Raw genomic sequence first — 25,323 nt, 5'->3', positions numbered from 1 at the left:
AGCTTTTTTCGCATTCTTATTTTTTTTTAACAGTGATTTATGAATCTGTGATTCTGATTATTTTACTAACCCAGTGGTTCTCAACCTGTGGGGTCCCCAAATTATTTTTGGGGGGTCCCCAGATAATTAACTTAATGTGCAACATTGTTTTCTCCCTCAACAGTAAACAAACCAACATAAAGTTAAAGTGTATAGAGTGTATCTGCACATTTCTAAAGTGACAATTTAAGGACGTTTTAATACCTCCAAAATGACAAATTAAACATTGGTCAAATTGTCAAATATTAGAGGCTGAAATTGTGAAAATAGCCGATCTACATGCTCACAACGCCTCGCAAACGCGAGGCGTTGTGAGCATGTAGATCTGCTATTTTCACAATAGAACCGTGTTATACAAAATGTAGTCTCGCGTACCCAGACAGCTATTCCACAATCTCCGAATGCTATAGAGTCTGGAACGGCAGCTCCCGAACGGCGAGTATCGGAAGTAGCCACTGCTGCACTGAACTGTAGTCCCACTGGAAACATAACAGAAACACAATAGCTCAGACAAAGTCATTCGCGCGGCATATTCTTGTTATGGGTGTATAGTTTAAGAAAACGTTTGAAAACATCATGGAAGTGTTACAAACGGCTCAATTTGTAACAGAGAGGAAGCTCACACAAACCAGAACATTTTCAATTATTTTATTAGCTAACCCTTAATAAACAAACTTAACAACAAAATCATAGAACATTATTGGAAGTCAGTAGTATCAGTGATGTATGCAAGTGTGTGGATGTGTGTAACATGTTGCGTGGGTGTTCAAATCATACTTAAACTGAAACACAAGAGAAAAAGGGTTAGTGTGCTCCCATGCTGGAGCCCGGTGAGAGAGTGTGAATGGCCCAGTAGCCTCTTATATAGAGGCAGCACCAGGTGGGCCAGATCCTCACTGATGGCACACTCCGCCCTCCAATCAGTCTCTGCAATACAGGCACCAGGTTAGAAACCATGACAACCATCTGGGTTACCCTGACAACCCCAGGGTTGTCACAGAAGTAACACCAATAACACCAGAGAAAGACGAAATAACGCCCCCAGAAATGTTGAAAGGAGACATATTGCTTCCAGTAGAACATGTTATTGCTACTGCACCAAGGGAGCGGTTGCGTCACATCCGCTTTATCTCGCACTCATCGTTTCTATTTCCGTTTGCCAGACTGTATGCCGGGAGCATTTGCCCAAATCGCGGAGGCAACAGTCTGGCCTCGCAAGACTATACAAAATGTAACACCTCAACTCTTAGTGCTCGTCAAGGTGGGGGGGTCCCCAGTTAAAATATGATTATTTTGTGGGTCGCGGCCTGAAAAGGTTGAGAACCACTGTACTAACCACAAGGAACTTAACCTTTGTGTCATAACCCCCCTCCCCCCTCCAGCTCTTTGAAGATGCTGATACCTCTCACCGTCAAGAAGGCCATCAAGGAGGCGGGCCAGAGCCCGGTGCACAGCGCCGCCGAGGGCGGCCAGAGCCGCTGCCTGCAGCTGCTCATAGCGCACGGCTTCGACGTCAACTACCGCATGGACACGCGCAACTCCGAGAACTACCGGGACATGCGGCGGAGCGCGCTCTACTTCGCCGTGTCCAACGGCGACCTGGCCTGCACAAGGGCCCTGCTGGAGGCGGGCGCCAAGACGGACCTGGACCCGCTCTACTGCCTCCTGGTGGCGGTGCGCTCGGGGCGCTACGACATCGCCAAGCTGCTGCTGGCCAAGAAGGCGGACGTGAACTGCTACTTCACGGTGGTCAGCGACACCGTGTTCCCCACGGCGTTGCAGTACTGCCTGAAGGACGAGGTGATGATGCGTCTGCTGCTCAACCACGGCTACGACGTGGCACGGTGCTTCCGCTGCAGACACGACGACCCCCTGGATCCCAGCGACAACGTGGACGGCAAGATCCCAGTGAGCTCTCAACCAGACCAGTGTTAAGATATTTCACTTTCAAAAAAACTTTTGGTCATTTTATCCTCTACTCAGGCTTTTGGGAGCACCCAAAAGCATTATTGTATTTTTCTTTTCTTTTTTCTTTTTTTTTCATTTTCCAAAAAGAACATATAGACCCATTTCTTGTTTACAAACATTGAGACTAAATTCACAGGTGACTGTATCATGTAATCAATTCCCAACAATCCCCAAACCTGTTGTTTTGGGGAGCGCTGGTTTCATTGGCTCAGTTGGTACCGACCTGTGAGCACATCTAGGTTCTTATCAGTGTAACGTGGACCAGAAATGCATATATAGAGTCACCAAAACCATGGACAGGTGTTTTCGATGAATCTATCATGGTTAAAATGGAGTTTGGTGTAATAATGGGTTTGTATAGGAAGGGGGCGTGTAAAATGAATGTCAATATCTAAATACTGAATCAAGAAACGTAAAAACTGTCTCGGGTGTTCCCAAAAGTCTGAGTAGACGATAAAATGACCAAAAGATTTTTTGAAAGTGAAATATCCATTTAATTTCTATATAAAAACTAAGCTAAAACTAAGACTGAAATATATTGACAATTTCATCAACAAATACAAACTAGACTAAACTGTTAGGGAGGGACTAGTGGAGAAGAGATCCAGTGTTTTAATTGCGCTCGGGTGTTGCGCACTGAAAATAGCTAGATCTACAAGCTTGAAGATCGGCTATTTTCATCATGCAACCAAGTGTAAAAAGAGGCATTATGAAGCTATCAACGCCTGACAAAATATATTTGTGGCGACAAAATCAACTGAAGGTTAAGTGGACTAACACCTTATGATATTTAGTCGACTAAAACTAGACTAAAAAAACTAAAGCCTTTCAGTTGACTAAAATACGACAACTAAATGAAAATGTAAAAGTTTATGACAAAATCTAAATTTGCTGTCAAAATTAACACTGGCTCTCAACCGTTATTTTTTGTACAACATCCGTTCGTTTTATCAATACGATGTGCTCTGGTGGCGCGGGAGAAAAATACCTGTTCACCAGCTTGGCTGCTGTATACCAGTGGTTCTGGTAGTGCAGTACAGTATAAGTGTATACAGGGTATCTGCATATGTTTCTAACATGACAATTTAAAGACTTTTAAGACCTTTTTAAAAAGAAACAAAAAACACCAATAAGACCATTGTGTCAAAAGTAACTAGACTATATTATAAAAAATGCCCAAACTAAATGTAATGCCTCAACTCCTACAACAAGTGCTTTTCAGAGTGGGGCGCCCCAGTTCAAGTTCCTACTCCTCAACGGGAGGAGTAGGACGTAGGTGCTACCATGGCAGTTGCAAGGAGTCGCATTGGTGTGTGGAGTGGCCTGAAAACAGTTTTGTTGCAAGGCATTGCATTGGTTCAGCTAACAACACTGCAGAGCTCAACACGGCTAATGCAAGATACTAGAGGGCAGGAGTTCCGCGGTGGTGTTGGCTAGACCGTAGCCTACTCTCGCATGGCATGAAATGTTTAATCTATCCATGACAATGACAGCTTGTGAATACACAACAAACTTCAATGTTACTTCAATGTTACATCAGTAGACATTTTACGTAAGTCTACATGGCTGTTAATATTTCTCTAACTTGCTCACATCTGTCTATTATCAATTTTTTCCATCTTTTCTGTCTCTACAGTTTTGTGAGTTCATGAGTCTGTGTTGTCTCATGCACCTGTCTGGTGGAGTCACAAAGATCCTCCTGGATTACGTCAGCCACGTAAAAATCTGCTCCAAGTTCACTCGCCTTCTGGAGAAGCAGAAAGAATGGCCAGAGATATGTAGCATACTGAGTAAGTTCCTTTTTAATCTAGCCTTTCAGTTGAAGGTTTGTTAGTGTGGTTGCCTACAAGGCAAGAACAGTAACCCCAAAACCCCATTATAATTTTTCGAACTACTTACAGTAAGCGATATATACTTCATTGTACGTCAAAAAAGTGAATAGCTGATCTACAAGCTCACAAAAACGCTTTGTGAACTTGTAAATCAACTATTTTCGCTCTATAAACAAATGAAGATTATAATGAACTGAAGTTTTGGCCAAAATAGGGATGCCAGGGTATGTGGTTAACATACATTTTTAAATAAAATGTATTTAAAATTAATTTAATTGTTTAAGGCACGTGACCACATATAGAATCTAATAACACGATAGTAAGTCGCAGGTTCGACGGCCTTCCCTGGACGACGTCACTGCCTCTCTCTCTCTCTCTCTGTCCTGTGTTTGTTTGTTTTGATAGATGATATGATATGATATGATATGATATGATATGATATAGTACTTTATTGTCAGTTCACACTGAAATGTGTCTTGCGACACAGCAGCCATGTATCGCAAGACAAATCTCTGTGTGAACTGACAATTTGTTTGTTTTTTGTTTAGTTTTTTGGACTTCTAGTCTTTAACTAAAAAAAAGGATAAAGGACTAAAAATCTAAAAACGTGTTTCTGCAGGGAGCCCTCGGTCTCTGAAGCATCTGTGCAGACTTGACCTGAGGAGACGTGTGACCTTGAAGAAGTTGAACAACCCTGACTTCATGAACTCTGGGATGTTCCCACCCAGGCTAAAGAACTACCTGCTGTACCGGGAGCTGGACCTGTCCAGCCGTACTGCTGACGTGTGGATCATGTAGGAGGACAGAGTGCTTCCATAAGAGAATGGCTGTTCCATAAGAGAAGATTTGTGTTCAAAATAGTCAACCTTATTCCAGATGTTTCTCTATTTTTCCAGATCTTTCCAAATGTTTTTTTTTTTAAATAGCACGATGCGTCACATCATGATGCGTTGTGAGCTTGTCGATCGGCTATTTTCAGAAGTAAGTCAGTTAGTAAGTCAACTGATTTATGCTTTATTAAAGGGATATTTATTTCACTTTCAAACATGTTTGGGGTAATTTTAATGTCTATACTCAGGCTTTTGTGAGCACCCCAGACAGTTTTTAAGTTGCTTGATTCAGTATTTAGATTTTATATAAATTTTTATCAGCCATTGTAACTTCAAACTCCATTCTAACCATGACAGATTAATTGAAAACACCCATCCTTGATTCTAGTGACTGAAATTATCCTTCTAATGCGTGAGGGGGCTTTGTTTTTTCAATTACCTTTTTTTTAAATGATTATTCTTAGAATGTAACATTGTTCTTTTTCATGCATTTGTTTTACACCAGCTTGTGACTTCTGCATTTTCCACTGAATTTATGCATACATTAGTGAAACTTGAAGGGTTGGGTTGCTAGAAATTTATGAATGTTTGACAGGAGTCTTTTGTGAAGCCACTGCAGCTTTTGTTGCAGGTACGACGTAGTAAATGTTTGACTTTGTTCCAGTGAAATACTACTGCTCATTTGAAATGTTCAAAAATGTAACACTTTCACAAAACCCATAATAATACATTATAAACATAGTTATAATGCATTATAATCTGCTCATAACACTAAGTAGTGATTCACGATATTATCGGTGGCATATTGATATCGGATGATATTTAATTAAAAATGCAATATCGGTTTAGATATTTTTTTCACAGATATTGACCGATGTTTTTTTCACCAATATTGACAGATATTTCAACATTTCACCGATATTGACACAATAATTATGTGACTGTTAATGGCTTTGGAAATGAAACAATTCAGCAAAGAGCTCAATATAAATATATATATATATATATATATATATATATATATATATATATATATATATATATCATCTCTAACTGTAAGTCTAGACATAAATAATTAAACTGGAACATCTCAGACAATGAATTGCCTTTTTATTTACTAATGTTTTGAGGCCGGTTGCATCTTCATGCGGGTGATGAAGCCGCACTCTAAGCCTACTCAATGCTTTATAACAAATAATCACAACACAATGTGGTATATTGTTTTATAAAGTAGCATGATGAGTACTTAAGCTTATAATAATAATTACACAGTGTTATAATGTTTATAATTCATTACACAGGCTTGAAAGTGTTGCCCTACATTGCAGTGTAATCACCACCGTGACTGAATAAACATTCATATAAAATAGGCTATCATATCGTCTCTGTCGGGTGGAAACCTCATATGTCCAAAACGCTTACTTTTCAGGATTCACAAAATGAGGAAAAATAGCAGATCAACAAGCTCAATAAATGACTCGAAAGCTTGTAGATCTGTTATTTATGATACTTGTAGTATACATGTGATGCTGTAGTTGCCTGGTTAAAACCAGACTGCACTCAACACCAATCCCCGAAGTGTGTGATAGAGTCTGGTTTATTAACCAGGCAAATGCTGTAGTATGATCAAGTAGGGCATTCATTTATGAAAAGAAAACGTAAAATACATTATAGAGATAGGTTACCACAACGATATGTTATTATTATAATTTGTCATTAGCAGTGGAACACATGTTTATACACACACATATGTCGCATCACACACCATTAATAATAACATAGTTGACTTGAAACCACAGAGTGCTAATTTATCAGTGTCAGAGTTAGATTATAGCACTCGGTGTTTCACAATGTAAATGCATTGGTTTAGCGAGCACAGCAGGTGAGAGCTATAAATAGTGTTAGCAGTGTGTGGGTGTATGTCAGAGAGGGGGCGGCAGGGGGATTCCATTGAGCAGGGAATTACAAACAAACAACCGACCTCTACGATACAGCTGGCTGGGTTCTGCACAGGACTCCTGCTCTTTCCCCAGAACTGTTATCTTAACAGGTGAGCAGTTATACGGGTTAAACTTTGACTTGTGGCCTTGCATACGCAGACCTGTCTTAAAGCTGCACTATATGTAACTTTACACGTCTTCCCCGGATTTGAGCGCGCAGGCAGTGGTGGAAAAAGTACTCCCATGTTTTACTTAAAGGAGTAGTTCACCCCCAAAATGACTCAATAGAATCAATAGAAAAAAAGTCATTTTGGGGGTGAACTACTCCTTTAAGTACAGTATCAATACTGCAATGTGGAAATACTCTGTTGGAGCATGTTCACACCAAAAGATCCGCTCCATTCCTATTGAAACGCATTGGCAGAATCCGCTTATCAGCTGGCAACCATACTTTGACCGTGGTCACACCGCAAATGTATTCTACCTATGAGAGCGGATTCTGCCAAATGCATTTCAATGGGAATGGAGCGTTTTCTTTGTTGTGGTTGTTTTTCTTTTGCAGAAATCCGCAAATGGCAGCAAACGCTCCATTCCAGTTGAAATGCATTGGCAGCAGTGTTGCATTGGCCCAGTCACGCGTGCACATGCCGTCCAGTCTCTTTTCTGAGCAGCGTCACACCTCTCACAAGCCTGTATGCATAACAGACCATTGTCTGACCTGTTAACTCCTGTAGTATAGGTGTTAAGCGAGGTGCGTGTGACGTAATTAAATCCCCCAAACATTCGATCACCAATGCAACACTGATTGGCAGAATCCGCCCTCCTAGGTAGAATAAAATAAACGTGCAGTGTGACCGTGCCCTTAGGCAGAATGTCCCATTTCAAGTTTTCTAATGTATAAGAATCTTTTGAAAATAGCAGACCTCCAAACACAATGCGACAAATTGTGAGCTTGTAGGTCTGCTATTCAAAAGATTTTTTGTATTATGTGTACAATGTACAGTACATAGGGCTAAAGTGGTTACTACTGTATGTTTTGTAATAATAATCAAAATCTACAAAGTATCTACTAACTAAAGACGTTCAGTGTAGTAAAAAGTAGGCCTACAATATTTGACTGAGATTTAGTGAAGTCAAAATATAAAAAAAAACTGTAAGTAAAGTACTTAAGTAAATGTACTAGTTACTTTCCACCACTGGTTAAACTTTGACTTGTGCCCTTTGTCCGTGTATACGCATATATCTTAAAGTTGCACGATGTAACTTTACTCTTCTACCCCGAATTTGAGCCTGCGGGTCTCCTGCCAAGTACTGATTTTTCGTCTGCCTGCTTGCTCAGGGGATAAATGACTTGACCTTTCCACGCACCGACCCCCTCCTCTTGTTTCAAAGGCAACCTTATGGATCCCACTGAGGATACGGATGAAGACGAGCTACTCGACTATGCTCTACAAATGAGCATTCAAGAGTCATGCCAAAAACAATATCTATCAACAGAAAGGTATTAACATAACTGGGAACTCAGGGAGTGTTAAGACACTCTGAGTGCATGTTAACACTCAAGATATATACACTAATACTCATATTACATTACATATTGCGGTGTGGTTTTCCTTTTCCCTTTTTTGTCCCACTGTTTTCAAATGTATAGATTCAAATCAAATCTTCCTTTGGTATATTCAGACAACAACATTTGAAGGTTGTGGAGGCCATTGAACAAGGTAAATGTCGTAATCATATTCTTCTTTCTGTACATTTACAATAATGGAGTGATGGAAGAAATACTCAAATCTTTTGACATACTGTATTGTAAAAGCATCAATACCCCGGCTGTGAGACATGTCTCACTGTAACAAGTACAAGATAGTAAAAGTTCTCACTATGCAGAAGGTCCCATTTCACATAAAATGCATAAAGAATTTGTTGAAAATAGCAGTATTTTCGAATTGCCAAAGTATATATAGGCTTGAAGTGGTTTTGTAATAATAAAGAATGTGCAGAGAACAATATAATTTGCCTTTGAGATGTAGTGGAGTAAAGAAAAAGAAAAGAAAAAACACCTCAAAATTATACTTAATTACAGTACTTGAGTAAACCCACTTTTTTACTTTCCACCACTGTGGCCAATAGAACTCTAACAAAAATAAACTGATAGAACAGTAGTGACTTTTGGACCTGAGACAGATAACAGGGATGCCATCCTAATCTCTAATCCGTCACCCGCCACCCCATCCTAGGTGACACGGTGGCCCTGCAGGCGCTGTGTGATTTCCCAGAAGCCTTCAGCCAGGCTGATGACATGGGCTGGTACCCTGTGCACAGGGCTGCCATCCAACCACTGCTGCCAGTGCTAGAGATAGTGCTGTATGGTAAGAAGAACTGTGAACACCAAAAAACCCAAAGGGAACAGGAGTACTGTATTGTACTGTACTGTACTCCTCGGTTCAACAGATGAATATTGCAGATCTACAAGCTTCACAACGCCTTGCGACGCAAGGCGTTATGAATCTGTAGATTGGATATTTTCACAAGTTTGGCCCCTTTCTTATGTTATTTGACAATTTGGTCAATGTTTGACAAGTTAGTTGGTTGACTTGAGATGGCTACACATTTTAAACATGATGCACAAAACTGAACATAACAGAGTTACAACTCCCACATGTAACTCAAAGTAATAATATTGTGAAGTGCAGTAGCAACACTTAAATGTAACCACATGAAAGCTAGCATCCCTATTGGCCGTATATGTGAACATTTGGTGGAAATAGCAGAACTACAAGCTTACCACACATTGGGTTGCGACAGGTAGTGAGCTCTGTTATTTTTATTAATTGATGTTCAGTGAAGTATATAGGTTTTAAGCAGTTTATGGGTGTGGGGGTGTCTCAGCTTTTGTCAAGGGGGCTTCAAACTGAAAACTTTGGGAAGTATCCATGTTATAACTTATAACCTGTGTCGGCTATAATCTCATAATTTAACATAAAATTACTTGTCTTTTAGTTCTTACTGGATCTCTTCTCCCGTTGTTAGTCTAGTTTTTATTTGTTGACAAACTTGTCAGTATATACTTAGTCTTAGTTTTAGTCATCATAGCTTAGTTTTATTTTGTTTTCTTGAAAAAAAGGTCATCGACAAACATCTTTCATCATAGTTTTAATCGACAATCGTCAACACTGGTGACTACTCTCTCCCCCATGCAGCATCATTCAGTCTGACCTTGGAGGAGAGGACAGACGAGGGGGAGACCTTGCTGACTCTGGCGGTAAAGAAAGGTTTTTTGGAGAACGTCAAGATGCTGCTGGACCACCACGCTTCTCCACACACCACCAACAGCAAGAACGAGTCCCCTCTTCTTCTAGGTAAACCTTATTGTGCGCTCGCTGCACCAGCAGTTCACTATTTATAGACTATATTCTCCTCGAAACGTTGGCACCTAGTATCTACTCCTACATACTGTACTTACACCTAGAAACACCATTCAAACTTTAACATGTTCAGCTTACGGTGTAATCGTGCACGTGTACAAGATACTTTAAAATGTTTTATAGTTTTTTAGATATTTAACTTTTAAAAATTAATTGATAAAACTTTGGACCCTTCCTATTACTTCATACTTTCACCTAGAAACTTGATGCACAGTTGAGACTTTCCCCTTAAAATAATTTGCAGTTTTCCTATTTAACTTTAAGCACCCAATGCATTCCAATAGGTTTTGCTTGTGGGATTACCAATTTTTTTGTTAAGGCGCTGCAGCCACAATTTTTACACAGCATATATTATATACATATATATACATACATACTTTTACTCCACTACAGTTATTTGAAAGCTTCAATTAAGAGTTACTTTTATAGAGTTCAATCATTATTACTAAACGTATATTAACCACTTCAGCCCTATGCACTTTCTCTAAGTCGTCCACAGACAAGCCCTCCATCATCACTTATTGTTCAATAAAACTGATGGCTTTATCTTACACAGTTACAAGACATTTAAATATAGGAAGTGATGATGGACAAAGGCTAGTTTAGAGACAAGTGAGGGTTAGTGAAACTGGACGTGTTATTGGGTTGGCTGCTAGCACCCACCCACCCATCACGGGTGGGAGATTGTGTACCTATTAAGTCCTTGTTTGGCAAAAATGACATTTCTGTCCCCATAATGGATATAGAGCATTAACATTTCATTTTCAAAGATTATTTTCAAGGCATTTGTGCAATTTCATTATTGGTTTATTAAGGCGTATGGTACAGTTCAGATACTGTAGCAAGGGACAAGTGATGCAGAACAGGTGACAGAGAGACAAGAAATGTCCTCTTCTGTTGTTCACAGTGTGAACAACAGAATGCCATTGAAGTGACTGTAAATATTACCAGTATATACCCATGAACCTGATCGTAAGATGACATAAACTTCATCTCCTTTCTCCAACTGCACAGTGACACCAGTGGCAGAATTGTACTGGCCATCTAAATTATAGCCAGTTGTGACTGCAAGACATTGCTTGTTCTTGTACAGATATGCAAAGCCCCCATGTCCAGCACTATGATGGTGGTAGTAACTGAAGTGATACACTGCTTTTACTGGTGCTGTGAAGATTCCTAGAAGGAAGAAGATTTGTGATGTATTATTTATTTGCTAGCCCCCCAATACATATACACACGTGTGCACACACGTACACTCACCGTTGTGCATACAGTATAGTTCACATACCTGTGTTTGGACTATAAGCATTGCCAATGTTGGAGTGCATCACGCTGTATTTGAGGGTTGTGTCTGTGTTGAAGGGTCCAGTGCTTGCGTCTCCACCGCCAAGTCCAGCTGAGAACGCCACTTTAGATTTAGCTATAAACACACAACAGTTTCAATGTCACGACTGCTGAACAATCTCTCAGTTTATATTTTTTATTGTATTATAAATAAATACTTGATTTCTCAAGAAAAGAAAAAAATAACACCTTTTTTCGGCTCCAAAATCTACCTACTGATGACATCAACCTAGATTTCAAACTTGTTTTTATGTTTGGTTGATTTCATTTTAAAAACGTGGCTATAATATTTTTCATGCCAAGAAGAAAAAGACTGCAGGTTCAATTAGCTTTAAAGACTAAACATCTTTAGAGACACTGAATGTTGATTGTTGAACAACTAGGGGGATGATATTTCGTCTCCTGTATTTCTACTATCCAGTCTTCATGTGTATAATATGACAGCAGGGTTTAAATTTAATTACCCTTAGTTTACGTCATCTGAAATGTTTTAGTTTTAATCTAGTTTTAGTCGACAAAATATTATATGATTTTAGTTGACTATATCTTCAGTTGATTTTTGGTGGGCCTTGATGGTGATTTTACTCTTGGTTGCATGCTGAAAATAGCAGATCTACAAGCTCACAACTGTAGATCTCCTCTTTTCAGAACCGCAACACCTAGGTGCAACCAAACATAAAATGACTTGTCTTTTAGTTCTACTGGATCTCTTCTTGACTAGTCCCTCCCATTTTAGTGTTTAGTGTAGTTTTTATTTGTTGACAATGAAATTGTCAATATATTTAGTCTTAGTTTTAGTCATCATGGCTTAGTTTTTATTTCATTTTTTTATTTAGCTTTCGTCAATGAAAAAAGGTAGTCGTCGACGAACATCTTTCGCCATCGTTTTAGTCGAGGAAGTTAAAGGAGCTATAGTCAACTTTTTCATTGTAGGGCCGACACTTTGTTTACATCCTAGTCTATAGACTAGAATGTAAACAAAGTGTCGGTCTGACAATGGCCAAAATGATTATTTTATCATTATTTTACACCTTTTTGTGGTCATTTTTGAATAGAAACACATAAATGAAGCTTATTTTTTTATAAAATATTTTCGAAACATTATTTTTATTTTAGCATCCGTTTTTCAAGAAAAAGTTGACTATAGCTCCTTTAACACGAACACAGATTGTCCTACCTGATGTCTCCAGCAGCTGTTGAAGATGAATTTCACTGGAGGTCAGCCTGGTGTGAACATCTCTCAGCTGGGACACGCTGCTGTCCACTGCTACTGTTAGCTCTGTAGACAACACACATGTTTTTCAGGTTAGGAAATGCTACTGATCGCTACTGAAACGCTACTGATCCCAGGCTAGGGTCCCCATCTGAAAATTGTTTGTGCCAAGGACCACAATATGAGATTTGTGTTCACACTGTGTTGCCTTGCGGCGCTTTGTGAGGTTGTAGCTTTTTTTTTTGGATTATCATTATTATTTTCTTTTGTCTTTGGGGGAACACGCTGTGTTCGTCAAAGAAGGAAACCTATCACAGTACACGTTCTCCACTGGGATCTACGTAAAAGCGGAAATACGTCATCCCCTACCCATAGGCTAACGCCAAGATAGCCACGGTCTCTTATTTATCAACTCAAAACCGCAGCAATGGCCTTATAAGGCCATGTTTGAGTTTGCGGTAGTGAAAAGAAAAACGCGGACACAGACAAAATGCTTATTGTGTTTGCCGAAGAAAAACTACATCTCTGCTTACAACAACTCCAAGTCCAAGGTCCTATAAATTAATTGTGAAAGAATTACAGTAATACAAGTACTTTTTTACTCTAACTCAAGTAACATTTTGACTGAGCTACTTTTACTTGTAACAGAGTAAATTTTGACCAGGAGTATTTGTACTCTTACTCAAGTACTGGGGTTGAGTAATCTGTCCATCTCATGCATATGTGAATACATTAATTCACCATGTCAATATTTACAGTAAAGTGTTTTGCCATTGTTGGCTCTTATCGGTGAAAGTAAGAGATAGTAGTTTGACAGATATCAGATATCAGTCATTTGTGTGTGTGTGTGTGTGTGTGTGTGTGTGTGTGTGTGTGTGTGTGTGTGTGTGTGTGTGTGTGTGTGTGTGTGTGTGTGTGTGTGTGTGTGTGTGTGTTAATATTTTTGCACATTACAAACAATGAATAAGTTGATACCTTCATTCTCTGTCTGCAGAATGGCCACCTGCTGCTCTATGGCCTTTAGCCTGGCATCCATGGCTAAAAGAAGAGAAGTTGGCCACCAGTTATCAAACTGTGGTTACTTTTTGCCTTTTAATGATAGTACAGTAGGTAGACATGAAACGGAGAGAAAGCTGGGGAGTTACTTTCAGCAAAGACCGTCAAGACCAGGACTCTAACCCGCAACGTCATGCATCGAGCCAATGTGGTATAAGCTTGCTTGTTCATTACGTGATTTTACCTCCATTCTCCATCTGTAGAATGACCACCTGCTTCTCTGTAGCCATCAGCCGGGTTTCCATGGCTGTGGGGGAAGAATATATATATATATATATATATATATATATATATATATATATATATATATATATATATATATATAAAATGTGTGCAGTGTTTGTAAACTTGATTACGTGTCACACCAAACTAGCAATGTCACCTTCGTTCTCCATCTGTAGAATGGCCACCTGCTTCTCGGTAGCCATCAGCCGGGCTTCCATGGCTGAAGGCAAACAAACAAACACATTTTAATTTAATTTAATTTAATGTAATTATTTTATGACTAAAGTTAGTTCCCAAGAAACTTAACACAAGATGTTCATGTGATTTACCTTCATTCTTTGTCTCTGTAGCCGTCAGCCTCACGTTTATGGCTACAAGAAAGAAAGAAAGAAAGACGGCAACAAAATGGCATGTTACAGCACTTACAGGACATTTTTTATTCTTTATCATATTAAAAATGGGGACCGTTATTTTAATAGGTCGACAAGTTTTTCACATTGACATAAGGAGTCTTATCTCACCTTCCTTCTCTGTCTGTAGAGTAGCCACCTGCAGCTGTGTGGCCTTCAGCATGGCTTCCATGGCTGAAGAAAGAAATATATACACATTCATGCAAAATGATGTGGCTAAAGTGGCCAAGTTCCCAACATTGTGCAAATAAAACCTGGAGACTACAGTAGCTGACATTCAATAAATCGGTCTTATGATCAAAATAAGTCTTGCCACGGACCGTACCTTCATTCCGCGTTTCTGTCGCCTCCAGTCTGGCTTCCATGGCTCCGATCTTCATCAGCAGTTCACACATGTCAGGCTGACAGTTCCTGTCTGTCTCGTTCACTTCATGCTTAACTCCTCTCTCTGTCTCACTGAGGATGTTTTCTCTGCTGTCTCTGACACAGCAAAATAGAAGCAGCGCTATGCTTAAAAACACTCTCATTCTGTATTTGTTCTCTCTGGCGACGACTGGCCCCTAGATTTAACTTTACTCTGGTCCTGTTTCAGAACTTTCTACCTGGTGAGAGTCCTGCACTGTACTGTATGATCCAGTATTTATAATGATTGTGTGTGTGTGTGTGTGTGTGTGTGTGTGTGTGTGTGTGTGTGTGTGTGTGTGTGTGTGTGTGTGTGTGTGTGTGTGTGTGTGTGAGAATTTGTTGGTGATAAACACATGTTGACAACGGACCTAGGATCATAACGGTATCACATGACGTGCAGGAAAAAGAGAGCAGAGATGTCTCTCTTTTGTATGTGCGACAACAACACGCAGTCCAACACACATATCGTCTCTGTCGGGTGGAAACTTCATATGCTCAGAACTGTTACTTTTCAGGATTCAAATTCAAAAATAGAAAAAACTGTAGCAGATCTACAAGCTCGAATCTGCTATACTTTTGATGCTTTTGTGTCATGCTGATGATCATAGGATGATCAAGTAGGGCGTTAATTTACGATTACGAATAAAACACAAAAATAAAATACAAAATAAAATAGAGATAATATACTAAACACCTGGACTGATGCCCAATGACATGCACAGTTACAAATGGGGTAAACTGAAAGTATGTGTAAGTCAACATTCTTATGAAAAAAAGAAAAAAAAAACTTGTGCCACAGTAGGCGTCACTTCTCAGCACAGACATGTAACAGTTTGATAAGGTGGGAAAATTCCACTGAAATTGTCGCATGAGACGCAGCTGCTTCATACTTTCACCTAGAAACTTGATTCAGTTTAAAACATCCACATTACTGTGGACATGCACAGTTGAGATTTTCAATTTAAACTAATTTGCAGTTTTCGAAATATTTAACTTTAAGCACCCAATGCATTTCCAATGGATTTTGCTAGACACAGGAGGAATGACCCATGTTTTCATTAAGGCACCAATTCTTTTTTTTTATATATTAACAGGTTCGCACAGGTCTGCTCAATGGATCTGCTCTACTGTACTCAAAGTATATTTTGACGTTGTCGTCCCCCACACACACCCCCTATACTCATATATTCACATATTCTGTTTGTGTACAGCGGTGCGAGCCGGCTCGCACAGAATGGCTTCCACTCTGCTATTCAGAGGTGCGCGTGTGGAGCAGGTGTGTCTGAAGCAGTGGTCCGCCATGCACGAGGCCGCCGCGGTGGGCTGCGCTGACGTCATGGAACTGCTCCTGCAGCACGGGGCCAAGGTCACAGAGACGGACCAAGACGGGGTCACTCCCCTGGCCATCGCCGCAGAGTACGCCCACTTTGACGCCCTGGAGCTCCTTATTAAACATGGTAACGTTTATTTTGTATCATTAATGAACACTGGCAGCCCTATTCTGTGGGGTGAACATTCAGTGGAAATAGTGAAACGTTGTGTATAGATACAGCAAAAAGATCAGGGAAACACCAAGTACATGGATTAAAGCAAAATAAAATCTCGTAAACGTATGTCCTCATGTGCGATTAGATGTCCAAGAGTCTATGAGCAAGACACTATTAGGGCCCTATCTTACCCCTTAATCTTAATCCTTTTAGCAATGTTTTACTATTTTTAAAATAATTCAAATAGCTGATCTACATCGACATGTTTTGAGCTTGTAGATTGGCTGAACAATTTAAAAATATTTTTTCAAAATAGTAAAAAATGCATTTAAGGTTTCTGCACAAGGGGTATGGCAGAACAACACAAGTTAGGGTTAAGTTTTGTTGGCTTAAGTTTTTTACTGCCGTATACACGTACAGTATGACGGTGATGTGGAAGATGTCTTTTGACCCAGGCCCGTGGAATTTCATCATTTTAGGGGGCAAGGCCACTTGGCCGTTGGTGTTGTCAGTTATTTTCATTTTGAGGAAACATAAAAGGTCAAAGGCCAGGGCAGAAGTCCATCATATATCGTCTCTGTCAGGTGGAAACCTCAGGTATTCAAGACTGTTACTTTTCAGGATTCAAATTCAACAGTGGCAAAAGCAGCAGATCTACAAGCTCAAAACGTGTCGCTTCACGTCACATTTCAAGCTTGTATATCTGCTACTTTTGATGCTTTTGTTTGACGCTGTAGTATAATCAAGTAGGGCGTTAATTTATGAAGGAAAAAAAACTCAAAAAGTTAAAATATGGAGTTAAGAGGTTTCTGCCCGACAGCAACGATATATAAAACAAGTTTGTTGTTGTTGCCATCATGAACAGCTTTGTTTATCTGCACAGCATTTTACTTAATGCTACCCAATAAGAATTCAGGAAGAGAAGTCGCTGCAACAAAGCAGAAGGCCCGCAACACTCCAAATTAAATAAAGTCTTTACGGTGCACAGCTCAATAATATCATGAAACAGTGAAGAAGTTGCCAGCACACAAGGAATCTCCTTTTCACATGAATTATTTACCTCTTGGACAGAGAAGAAAGTATGTTTCGACCCGACTTCTTCACAGTTAACCAATAAGAATTCAGAATCTCAAGAAAAGACACTGGAAAGAGGCACAATGTGATGGGCATAAGGCCATTCTGAGGGTCATGATGATGACCATGGCCTTCACAACCTCCATGAAATTCTGCTTTGACCTGAAGGTTTTTTAGCCCCAGTTCAGAAAGCATTCTGCATTACAGTAAGGGTAAGGACATAGAGAACCCTAGTCTCTGCCACTAGAGGCCGCTACAGCTCCCCCTGGGGGAGTTGAATACCTTTGGGTCTCAATATTATCATGGCATACAAGAACTGGGTTCCAAAAATAAACATTAACTAGACCTTACCCGTTCAAAGATATGTGCTCCAAGTTACTGTAACTGGTGCATGCGTGAGAATATGTGGGAGCATCATAATGTAAGGAGCAGCCCATGGAAGAGTGTATATTTATGATGGATACAAATAATTTAACAGCAAAATTAGGTGAATAGAAGTATGGGGATGTATGCACTTACTGTCTCCACATAGTTTTTTCCATACCCGTTGGAAGATGACCCGGTGCATGCATGACCCATGAATGCAGAGAGAGAGAGAGAGAGAGAGAGAGAGAGAGAGAGAGAGAGAGAGAGAGAGAGAGAGAGAGAGAGAGAGAGAGAGAGAGAGAGAGAGAGCGAGCGTGTGTCTCTTCACTGCAACATTCCTAACTGTGAGAGAGGTGTGTGTGGGGCTATGGGATCCCATGGCCTGGAGGAACGGACCGTAACCCTGACAACAGGCTGAGCTGAACAGGCTGTGCACCATAAAAATGCTAATATACAGCATACGATTTGTGAAAGTGACAAACGGGCTTCACAGTTATGTTAGGTGTGTTCATATGCTAATGGTGATGCGATTTCAGATCAATTGCTCCAGCCACTGAGGAGAAACGCTGTTTCAGACAGACAGACAGACAGACAGACAGACAGACAGACAGACAGACAGACAGACAGACAGACAGACACTCACTCAGACATTCGCAAAATTATAGTATAGATAAGCAGGCCACAAAAAAAAACATTTGTGGCCTAATGCATATCCAACCGGGGGTGCTTGAAATTAAAAATGTTGAGAAGCGCACTAGACTTGGGACAATTTTAATGACATCACAAGTAGATGCGGCCATCTTGAACCATTGCTGTGTCATCGTTACATGAAGGTGCTGATGTGAACGCCCAGGCGCCCAACGGTGACAGCGTGCTGTACGACGCCGCGGGTTCAGGGAACCCAGACTGCATTGACATCCTGCTGCAGCACGGAGCCAACCCCAACATCCCCAGTCTGTCCTCACAGCTGCCCATCCACCGCGCTGCCTATGAGGGACATTACCTGTGAGTCCTCTCCATATTCTAACTTTTAGTGTTTTCTTTTTTCTTAAAGGACAACTTTAGTTTTTTTACAACAAGGGTTCATATTTTAGATTGTAATTAAAGAATATAAAAGGTTATTTCATTTACTTCTTTCTATTTTTTTAGAGATTCTTATTTCAGTGGTTGGGGGCATGCGTACAAGTGGCTAAATATGTCATTTTACACAGAATAAGCCCATTCCCAAGATACAACTCAACCTTTCATGGTTGGATGTGACTTATGGGGGCTAGATATGTTACTGTAAATAGCAATACAGAAACTGCTGGCTAATTGTGTCTAAAAAGATATATTTAGCCACTTGTACACATGCCCCCATGCGTACGCATGCCCCACATTTTAGCATGGTAAAAGCGATAAAACAATAGAACGAAGTAAATGAAAACAAGCTACTGTACATTCTATGAATAATTGCCATAGGTGCCATCACAGATTATCGCGATGGCACCACTTTTTTTCTCAGATCGGTGCATGGATCGTTGTGAAAAATAATATTCTATGATTTCTTTGAAGGTTCTGAAAACTCTCTGAATCGCTGGCATGGGCAGGGTAAACACTGTTTTAACTCTGGCAGTTAATGGGCTGAGTTAAAGAGAATCTCCTCTGTGTTTTTTCCCTCCACCAGGGCGCTGAGGATCTTCATCCCCATCACCACCAGGAGAGCCATCAGGCTGTCAGGCCAAACCCCTGTCCACTCGGCGGCCGACGGGGGCCACCTGCAGTGCCTGGAGCTCCTGCTGCAGCGGGGCTTCGACGTCAACGCTCTCCTGGGCGATCACATCTCGGAGAACTACGGTGACATGAGGAGGAGCCCGCTGTACTTAGCCGTGTGCAACGGAGACGTGTCCAGCACTAGAATGCTGCTGAACTCTGGAGCCAAGCCGGACCTGGACCCTCTCAGCTGTCTCCTGGTGGCCGTCAACACAGGGAGGTACGGGTATATATAGCATATTGTCGCTGTCGGGAGGAAACCTTGTCCAACACAGTTCCTTTTTTTATTATTATTTTAAAAACGAGTTTAAGTAGTGAAAATAGCCGCTAAGCAAACAACGCCTTGTATGATGATGCTTTAGTTTACGAAAGAACATACCATTTTGAAACTTGGAGATACAAGGTTTCTGCCCAACAGTAACGATATGTTGTGTTCCAAATGTAGTTCTACAGTGTTCATTTCGACAGCAAATTTTGATTTAGGCGACCGTCAGGTCGCAATTACTATCAAAACCTCCACCGGCTGTCTGTCTGTCAGTCACATGTCACGTCACACGCCTAGTGGGTACTGTCGAGAACGGAGAGCTGCTGATGTAGATCTGTATAGCACTAGTATGACTGGTTTTGTTGGGTTCTTCGGGATCTGCAGATCGGGATCAGGATCAAGCTCACAGTGAGCGTGTATATTTACTAAACAAGTAGCGGTACCTGAACGTCTGGTTTACGAAAACACACAATAAGTGTTTCTATCCCGACACCAACGATTTCATGACAGCGACAACGACAACCCCTACAGGTACGAGATCGTGAAGCTGCTGCTCGCCAACAAAGCGGACGTGAACTGCTACTTCACGGTGGTCAATGACACTGTGTTCCCCACGGCGTTGCAGTACGGCATGCAGGACGAGGTGATGATGCGTCTGCTGCTCAACCACGGCTACCAGGCCGAGAAGTGTTTCTGCTGTCACCACGAGAGAGACTGGAACGAGTGGACTGACGTGGACTACTCCCCCGACCAGGAGGAGGAAAAAGTTCCTGTGAGTTATTCGTTTTTTGAGGCTTTTTCTAGTTGTTGCGACCGTCAGTTTAGCACCACCATCATGCAGTTTTTTTCAAATAGAGTCTTGGACACTGCTCCAACAGATTTTGCCCTAAAATCACACAAAGCGGTACACAGTATGTCTACACTCATGTCATCAACATGGGTCTGTTCCAACAAAATTTTGGACACTGCTGACCTGACGGTTGCTTATCTCCCGATTAGGGAGTCTAACTGGTATAGGCACGCAGCAAAGGTCGACGGCCTAGGTCGTCGTAGCCTATAGGTGCCCAGACGGCAACGCCAGCCGCCCAAGTTCTTTGTCAATAAAAAGGGACTCTTAGACCAGGGGTCTTCAAGGTCTTCTTTCCAGGCCAAGTACCCTTTAGCCTAAGAGATTGATGAAGCAGGGATCCCCCCACTACATATCGTTGCTGTCGGGCAGAAACTGCAAAACTGTGCCCCAAAAAATGTGAAGCGTGGCCTACATCTTGGCACAAACAGCTCAAAGTGTGTTTTACATCCATTGGCCAAACTTCGCAGGACGCGCTGTGATTGGCCAGCTTGGACGCTTGATGAAATTAACTCAAATAGCACAGCTCACTTCACACTAAGCGTGATTTTTTATACTACAGCATCACACAAAAGTATCAGATCTGCAAGCTTGAAGTGACGCGTAAAGCCGCACGCTTTGAGCTGCTACTTTTGTTATTTTTAAATTTGAATCCTGAGAAGTAACAGTTTTTGAGGTATGAGGTTGCACGGTATATATGGAAAATGAATAACCATAATGACCTAGACATATTGTCATCATCGTCTCTCTCAATATGTGTCCTCCACCCCAGTTCTGTGACTTCGTCGGTGTTTCCTATCTGCGTCACTTGGCCGGCAGAGCCGTGTCGATCCTTCTGGACTATGTCGGCCACGTGACCCTCTGTGGCAAACTGACAAAGATCTTACAGAGACACAAAGAGTGGCCTGACATCCGCCAGATAACAGGTAAGTGAAACAACACCCATCATCCCAACAAGTTATAATATTCACAATTTAGGCTGCAATGCAGAATTTCTTTAGAAAGGTGCAAGCGCACACAAGTGGCGACGAGATGTGACCGCGGCAGATTATAATGTTGAGGGAGAAGGAGAAGCCTCACAACTCAAAAAACAACCTAAAAGAAAATCTTCAGGAAACCAACTTTTCAACAAAAAAATTCTTCATTCTCTGTATTGTCCATTACTTCAGCATACAAAAATCAAACCCAGTTTGAAGTGAGCGGTGCAATTGAGCAGATCATTTCATTAAGCTATACCCTGTGTGTGTGTGTGTGTGTGTGTGTGTGCGCGTGTGTGCGTGTGTGCGTGCGTGCGTGCGTGCGTGCGTGCGTGCGTGCGTGCGTGCGTGCCACTTGCTCACCCAGGCCTGCCACTGGTCACCCAGCTCATGCTACATACTAGGGCTGTCTTCGACTCAGGATTTATCAAGTCGATTCGAGTCGCGGGGGTTAATCCGACGCATCGACGAATCGTTTATGTGTAAAAAAAAAAAAAAAAAAAAGTTGTGCTTTAATGACTGGAGAGGAGAAGCGACCGCGACGCATTGATAGAGTACCGGTACAACAGCTGTTGTAAACCACTATGATTGGTGGATTCTCTGCTTTGAAAACTGCCTGGTTGTAATGATTGTATGCCTCTCCAAGGCTAAAGGAACAGGGCTAAAGCGCTAGCATGCTAACGATTTAGCCCTGTTCCCTCAGGAGGAAAAACAACACCAAAGTAGGCTAATGGTAACAATAATGTAACATCAGTGCGTCGATGCAGAGCGGCACACGGCTGCATCACAATGCAAGCAAATTGTCATAATCTAAAACTTTTTAAGAAGTCCTCTACTCCACCGCAGTCCTCTGCCTTAGACCACCACCACAGAGCCACACTCAGCGACAGTGAGTGAAAGTGAAAGCGCATCGCGCTGCTGCTTCTTGTTCAGCTTTAACAAGTAGAATAACAACAAGTCGACGCATTTCCTCTCAAACTTCAAAATAAGAGCACCTTGTTATATGATCAAGGCAACTTTCAAGTCACGTGAACTGGTTTTATTTTCAAGTCTAGTTGCAAGCAGTAGGAAGTATGGACTAAATAGGAAGAACATGACAGTCCAGCGCTCTCATACCGCACCGGTGTGATAAAAAATAATATATTTTTGACGGCTCGACTCAAACAATTGGCGTCGATTCCGGGGGCTTAAAACGACGCGTCGATTCGTCGAATTTTTGAAGACACCCCTACTACATACATAGTTACATACATACATGTAGTTACACACTCAGTCAAGCATTGGAGCCGGTGTGCACCGCTCAAAAATAAGGCAAAAATAAACAGTAACTGTTTGCCTCTGCCAATCAGCAACACCTGTGCTTGATCACAGACCTTGTTAAATAACCTGGCCATAGTGGCCAACCTTGACCATGCCCTGCAGTGACATCATCAAAGGAGAACCAACAACATAAATCCTATGACAATGACAAACTCACAGTGACCACTCTCCCTCTCTTCTCTCATTACCTTCTAGACAACCCGCGGTCTCTGGCACATCTGTGCAGGGTGGTGATAAGGAAACACGTGTCCCCCAGCAGACTGTCAGACCCCTGCATCAACAGCTCCTTGCAATTACCTCCCAGACTCAGAGACTATGTGCTGTTCAAGGAACAGGATCTGTACGCCAAGATCATATGCACCGAGGAGGAGTGAACGTCTAAGCGGGGGTGTCGCCGCTCAAGGGGAAACAAAAGGTAACGATAGTGACGTTATTTTCGGACAAAAAACCTCTCATCTCCATATCTTTTTTAAAACTTTTTGTGTTTTTCTGAATATTATGTCCTACTACAGCATCACACAAAAGTATCAAAAGTTGCAGATCTACAAGCTCTGTGAAAAGTACGAGAAAACTACTGATTGGACACAAAGTTAAAACTATGGCCTGCGGTTTTAACTCAATAAAGACTGATTTATACTTGTATGATCAGCTATTTTTGTATAAAGGTGCTATAAAGGAGTAGTTCACCCACATAATGACTTATTTTCTATCAATTACACACATGAAGCATTGAATTCATGGAGACTTTGTCACCAATAATTTGATGACCGGCAGTCTCTATGGTAGGAGATTCTTGGGGTGATCAACCCCTTTAAGTGATTTTTGTTAACAAACCGTGTTTTGTTTAAACGTTCTATACATTCTGAAAGCAATCAGTGCCCAATCATTGAGTGCTTGTTCAGTGGTCTCCCTGTCTTTCGAGCCCTTTAGCAATCAGAAATTATATCCAATCAGCATATCAATTTTAAGTTTTCCAGTTCCAATTGTGTCTTCTCATTCCTTGTTTTGTTTCTTCACTTGTTTATCCTGTTTCCTATGTATGTGTTCTCTGACCTGATTGGGTAAAATGGGCTTCCCAAACCTGAAAATGTATGTTCTGTTTGCTAAAGAGCTTGGAGAGATATTGAGACACACAAATGATTGCTATTGGAATGGCTATTTAACATTATTTTAATTTAAAAATAAAATGTGGACCACAATGCAAGAAACAGCCTCTCTGGCTATTTTTGTGTTTTTATGCATTTCAGAATTGTATATTTATTTGTTGCACTGTATACTTTTAAAAAATGTAAATAAAAATATTCAATTCAATTGTAACTCAGAGAGTCTACAATAGACCTGTGTTTTTAGTACTAATGTATCAATGCCACTTTGAAGAAATACTCTGTTACAAGTAAAAGTCAGACCATTCAATATTCACTTGATTAGAAGCACAAACATATTGGCATCAAAATATATTTAAAGTACTCAAAGTAAAAGTACTCATTATGCAGAACGACCCATTTCACAAGTTTTCATATTGTATACATTCTAGCATTCTAGCAGATCTACAAGCTCAAATCACATCGTAAAGCAATGCGCTGTAAACTTGTACTGTACTGTACTGTACTGTTGATCATCTATTTTACAGGGTTGAAGTGGTTTAACCTCTTGAACCCCATTGCCCCCGCCGGAGACCAAATCAAACTATAATTTATTTGCTGAATATTGTTACAATGGGCCTACAGCATAGTAATCAGCTGCCATTGTACTTTTGGTAAATGGTAAATGGTGCATTTATATAGCGCTTTTAATCCAAAGCGCTTTACATAGATTGTGCATTACATTCACCCATTCACACACACATTCATACACCGGTGGCGGAGGAAGCCATGCAAGGCACCAACCTACTCACCGGAGGCAATTAGGGGTTCAGAGTCTTGCCCAAGGACCCTTCGACATTAACTCAGGGGGAGCCCGGATTCGAACTGGGAACCCTTCGGGATTTATACCCTTCGTGCTCTAATACCAGTTTCTCTACCCCTGAGCTATGCCGCCCCTTTTCATCCATACATTACTCATATTACAGTATTATTACAACTTATTGTTACTCCTTTTTATAATTTTTCACCCTATACTTTAACATTACTACTTTTACAGCACTACTATCACAAAACATCTGTAGAGTTTACATAGTTTGGAATATATTCATACAATTTTGCCTATCAATTGATGACACCTTGGTGAACAATTTCTCTATTCACTATATATGTTTTCAATGAGGTCTTGAGGCTCATTCACTATTCAGAAGGCAAAATTTCCATAGGCGGAGGTCTTTTTCAATCATCTTGTCCCAGGTAAATGATCACAGCAGGACAATTTGGTAAGAGAAATGTGATGTTTTACACTGCATTTGTGAATTTTCGGGGGTCAGCTGACATTTGGTGGGCCATGATTAGCCACAATCATTGTAGTTTTTCCAATTTGGGCATACATTTTAGGCGGATTTTTCCCCTGGACCCCCCTGGGGCTTAAGAGGTTAAGTATCTTTTGAAATAATAATCAATAT

General features: G+C 40.9%; 1 protein-coding gene across 1 annotated transcript in view; it reads left to right on the top strand.

Moving 5' to 3' along the window:
• The window catches only part of asb15a (ankyrin repeat and SOCS box containing 15a), a gene marked incomplete at both ends in the record, with an annotated part of 31,391 nt that extends 8,242 nt beyond the window's left edge, over positions 1–23,149 (top strand). The window contains 13 exons of the mRNA XM_080737079.1: positions 1,422–1,947; positions 3,644–3,797; positions 4,459–4,633; positions 7,172–7,301; positions 7,860–7,917; positions 8,847–8,978; positions 9,810–9,968; positions 15,899–16,144; positions 18,448–18,619; positions 19,281–19,586; positions 20,163–20,403; positions 21,251–21,404; positions 22,971–23,149. Coding sequence (XP_080593205.1) covers positions 1,422–1,947; positions 3,644–3,797; positions 4,459–4,633; positions 7,172–7,301; positions 7,860–7,917; positions 8,847–8,978; positions 9,810–9,968; positions 15,899–16,144; positions 18,448–18,619; positions 19,281–19,586; positions 20,163–20,403; positions 21,251–21,404; positions 22,971–23,149 — 2,632 coding nt within the window. The remainder of the gene's footprint in view (positions 1–1,421; positions 1,948–3,643; positions 3,798–4,458; positions 4,634–7,171; positions 7,302–7,859; positions 7,918–8,846; positions 8,979–9,809; positions 9,969–15,898; positions 16,145–18,447; positions 18,620–19,280; positions 19,587–20,162; positions 20,404–21,250; positions 21,405–22,970) is intronic.
• Between the last annotated feature and the right edge of the window lie 2,174 nt (positions 23,150–25,323).

The sequence above is a fragment of the Nannobrachium achirus genome, assembly GCF_963921795.1.
Source record: "Nannobrachium achirus genome assembly, chromosome: 11".
Lineage (NCBI taxonomy): Eukaryota > Metazoa > Chordata > Actinopteri > Myctophiformes > Myctophidae > Nannobrachium > Nannobrachium achirus.
Note: the sequence above shows the minus strand (reverse complement) of the source record. Positions and strands in the feature narration are given on the sequence as shown.